This window comes from Protobothrops mucrosquamatus, unplaced genomic scaffold (genome assembly GCF_001527695.2).
Source record: "Protobothrops mucrosquamatus isolate PMUCROS unplaced genomic scaffold, P.Mucros_1.0 scaffold5201, whole genome shotgun sequence".
Classification (NCBI taxonomy): Eukaryota; Metazoa; Chordata; class Lepidosauria; order Squamata; family Viperidae; genus Protobothrops; species Protobothrops mucrosquamatus.
Window position 1 is genome coordinate 26600 of NW_015391069.1, and position 3400 is coordinate 29999.

General features: G+C 46.7%; 1 protein-coding gene across 1 annotated transcript in view; it reads right to left on the bottom strand.

The window, feature by feature from the left end:
* Positions 1-1427: 1427 nt before the first annotated feature.
* Positions 1428-3400, bottom strand: part of LOC107299629 (HIG1 domain family member 1A, mitochondrial-like) — a 9538-nt gene continuing 7565 nt past the window's right edge. Inside the window, exons 3-4 of the mRNA XM_015828990.1 lie at positions 2924-3058; positions 1428-1571 (exon numbers count right to left, since the gene is read on the bottom strand). Of these exons, the coding sequence (XP_015684476.1) occupies positions 1516-1571; positions 2924-3058 (191 nt within the window). The 3' untranslated portion in view covers positions 1428-1515. The remainder of the gene's footprint in view (positions 1572-2923; positions 3059-3400) is intronic.

A 3400-nucleotide genomic window follows, 5' to 3' on the forward strand; every position in this document is an offset into this window, starting at 1 on the left:
AATTATTCGTGTCGGTGACGGGTTTGCTATCTAAATTCACGTCTGCCTGGCAGGTGAAGGAAAACGGGGGGAAAACTTCCCGATCTTTGGGAGAAAAACACACAATTTGTCTTTCGAAATTCACATTATCTGTGAAAAAGACAAAATCTGGAGTTGCCTCAGTGACGAAACGCCGGCGTGAACCGGCAAACCTCGATTCGTGGTCTTGAGGAAACCAAAATCAAATGAAACATAAAATGGGTTCCTTGGGGTGAGCCAACAAACCACAATTCGTGATGTTGAGGTAACCAAAATAAAATGAAAGGTTCCTTAGGGTGAGCGAACAAACCTCGATTCGTGGTCTTGAGGAAACCAAAATAAAATGAAATATAAAATGGGTTCCTTGGGGTGAGCCAACAAACCACACTTTGTGATGTTGAGGTAAGCAAAATAAAATGAAAGGTTCCTTAGGGTGAGCGAACAAACCTCGATTCGTGGTCTTGAGGAAACCAAAATAAAATGAAATATAAAATGGGTTCCTTGGGGTGAGCCAACAAACCACAATTTGTGATCTTGAGGTAACCAAAATAAAATGAAAGGTTCCTTAGGGTGAGCGAACAAACCTCAATTCGTGGTCTTGAGGAAACCAAAATAAAATGAAATATAAAATGAGGGGATCCTTGGGGTGAGCAAACAAACCTCAATTCGTGGTCTTGAGGAAACAAACAACAATATATATATATATCTTTCTCTCTCTCTCCTTGGAGTGAACTAGCAAACCTCGATTCCTGGCCTTGAGGAAACAAACAAAATATATATAAAATGAGGGATTCCTTGGAGTGAACCAACCTCAATTCGTGGTTGTGTGGAAAGCAAAATAAAATGAAATATAAAACGAAAGATTCCTCGGGGTGAGCGAACAAACCTCAATTCGTGGTTGTGCAAAAACCAACATAAAATAAAATATAAAATGAGGGGTTCCTTAGGGTGAGCGAACAAACCTCGATTCGTGGTCTTGAGGTAACCAAAATAAAATGAAAGGTTCCTTGGGGTGAGCGAACAAACCTCGATTCGTGGTTGTGCGGAAACCAAAATAAAATGAAATATAAAATGAGGGGTTCCTTGGGGTGAGCAAACAAACCTCAATTGGTGGTTTTCAGGAAATCAAAATAAAATGAAATATAAAATGAGGGGTTCCTTAGGGTGAGGGAACAAACCTCAATTCGCGGCCTTGAGGTAACCAAAATAAAATAAAATAAAATATAAACTGAGGGATCCCCGGTGCTCTCTGACTTGGCTTGTTTTCATTCAGACGTGTCCTTAAATATAAAATATAAGTGATTTTTTTTTTTATCCCCCGCCAACTGAAAATTTCAAGGAATTCTGGCCGCCGGGAAGGTGAGGCCGGGCGGAAGAGGTGTAAAAGTGAGAATTATATTCGCCATTTTTCCATTTTCCTTTCAGCCGCAGCCACTTGTAGGTGGGGAACGATCCGTACGGTCAAGGAGAGGAGCGAGGAGAGCTACAACGGGTTTCCTAAGCCTTCGATTGAGGCTTCCAGACGTAATCCCGGAACATGGTATAAACCACACCTGGAAGACAAAAATCATGACAATGATATCAATAATATTGAATAATAATAATTAGAAAATGATAAAAAAACAAAATAAGAACAAAAAAGAAGAAAAGGAGGAGGAGGAGGAGGAGAAGAAGAAGAAGAGGAAGTGGAGGAAGGAGGAAGAAGAGGAGAAGGAGGAGAAGGAAAAGAAAAAGGAAGAAGAGGAGGAGGAGAAGGAAAAGGAGGAGAAGGAAAAGAAGAAGGAAGAAGAGGAGGAAGAGAAGGAAAAGGAGGCAGAAGTGGAGGAAGAAGAAGAAGAGGAGGAGAAGGAGAGGAAAAAGAGGAGGAAAAGAAGAGGAGGAGCAGAAGGAAGAGGAGGAGGAGGAAAAGGAGAAGAAGAGGAGGAAGAGGAAGAAGTGGAGGAAGGAGGAAGAAGAAGAGGAGGAGGAGGGGAGGAAGAGGCAGAAGAGGAGGAGGAGAGGAAGAAGAGGAAAAGAAAAGAAGAGGAGGAAAAGAAGAAGGAAGAAGAAAAGGAGAAGGAAAAGGAAAAGAAGAAGAGGAGGAAGAGGAAGAAGTGGAGGAAGGAGGAAGAAGAAGAGGAGGAGGAGGGGAGGAAGAGGCAGAAGAGGAGGAGGAGAGGAAGAAGAGGAAAAGAAAAGAAGAAGAGGAGGAGAGGAAGAAGAGGAAAAGAAAAGAAGAAGAGGAGGAGGAAATGAAGAAGGAAGAAGAAATGGAGGAGAAGGAAAAGGAAAAGAAGAAGAGGAGGAAGAGGAAGAAGTGGAGGAAGGAGGAGGAGGAGGAGGGGAGTAAGAGGCAGAAGAGGAGGAGGAGAGGAAGAAGAGGAAAAGAAAAGAAGAAGAGGAGGAGGAAAAGAAGAAGGAAGAACAAAAGGAGGAGAAGGAAAAGGAAAAGAAGGAGGAGGGGAGGAGGAGGCAGAAGAAGAGGAAGAGGAGAAGGAAAAGGACTGTGGGGTCCCTGGTGCTCTCTGAGCTTTCCTTGCAGACGTTTCACAACCCAACTAGGTAACATCATCAGGGCTAGAAGGAAGGAAGGAAGGAAGGAAGGAAGGAGGAGGAGGAGGAGGAGGAGGAGGGACTGTGGAATCCTTAGTGCTCTCTGAGCTGGGTCGGTTTTCCTTCCAGACGTCTCACGACCCAACTAGGGAACGTCATCAGGGCTACAAGGGAGGAGGAGGAGGAGGAGGCCACCTGTGGGATCCCAAGTCCCTTTGTTCTGTGCTGTTCGAACCGTCACTAAGCGAACCGTTGTTCGTTCAAGGAGGAGCCGTCCTTTCCGCTCCCCGGCCATCCCAGAACACCACAGCCGCCCCCCAAACACACACACACACACACACACACACACACACGCACGCACACTGGGACTCACCGCAGACGATGCTGCCCACCACGAAGCCCTGGGCGGCCATGCGGGTGTGGATGAGGTGGATGGACATCTTGGTCTGGCCCCGGTGCTTCAGCCGGTAGATGCCGTAGGCCGCCAGGCTGACGAAGCCCGCCAGGCCTGGCGGAGGGAGGGAGGGAGGGAGAGGGAGAGAGGGAGAGAGGGAGAGGCCGTTAGTGCCCTGGCCGGAGAGAGAGAGGGAGGGATAAAGAAGGGAGGGAGAGAGAGAGGGAGGGAGGGAATGTGTGCAGAGGAAAAAAATGAAGAAAGAGGGAGGGAAGGGATGGATAAATAAAAGAGGGAGAAAGGAAGGGATAAGGAAGGAAGGGAGGGAGGGGAAGAGAAAGCAAGGGAGGGATAAATAAGGGAGGGAGGGAGGAAGAAAGGGATAAGGAAGGGAGGGAGGGGAGGAAGAAAGGGATAAGAGAGGGAGGGAGGGAGGAAGAGAGAGGGAGGGAGGGA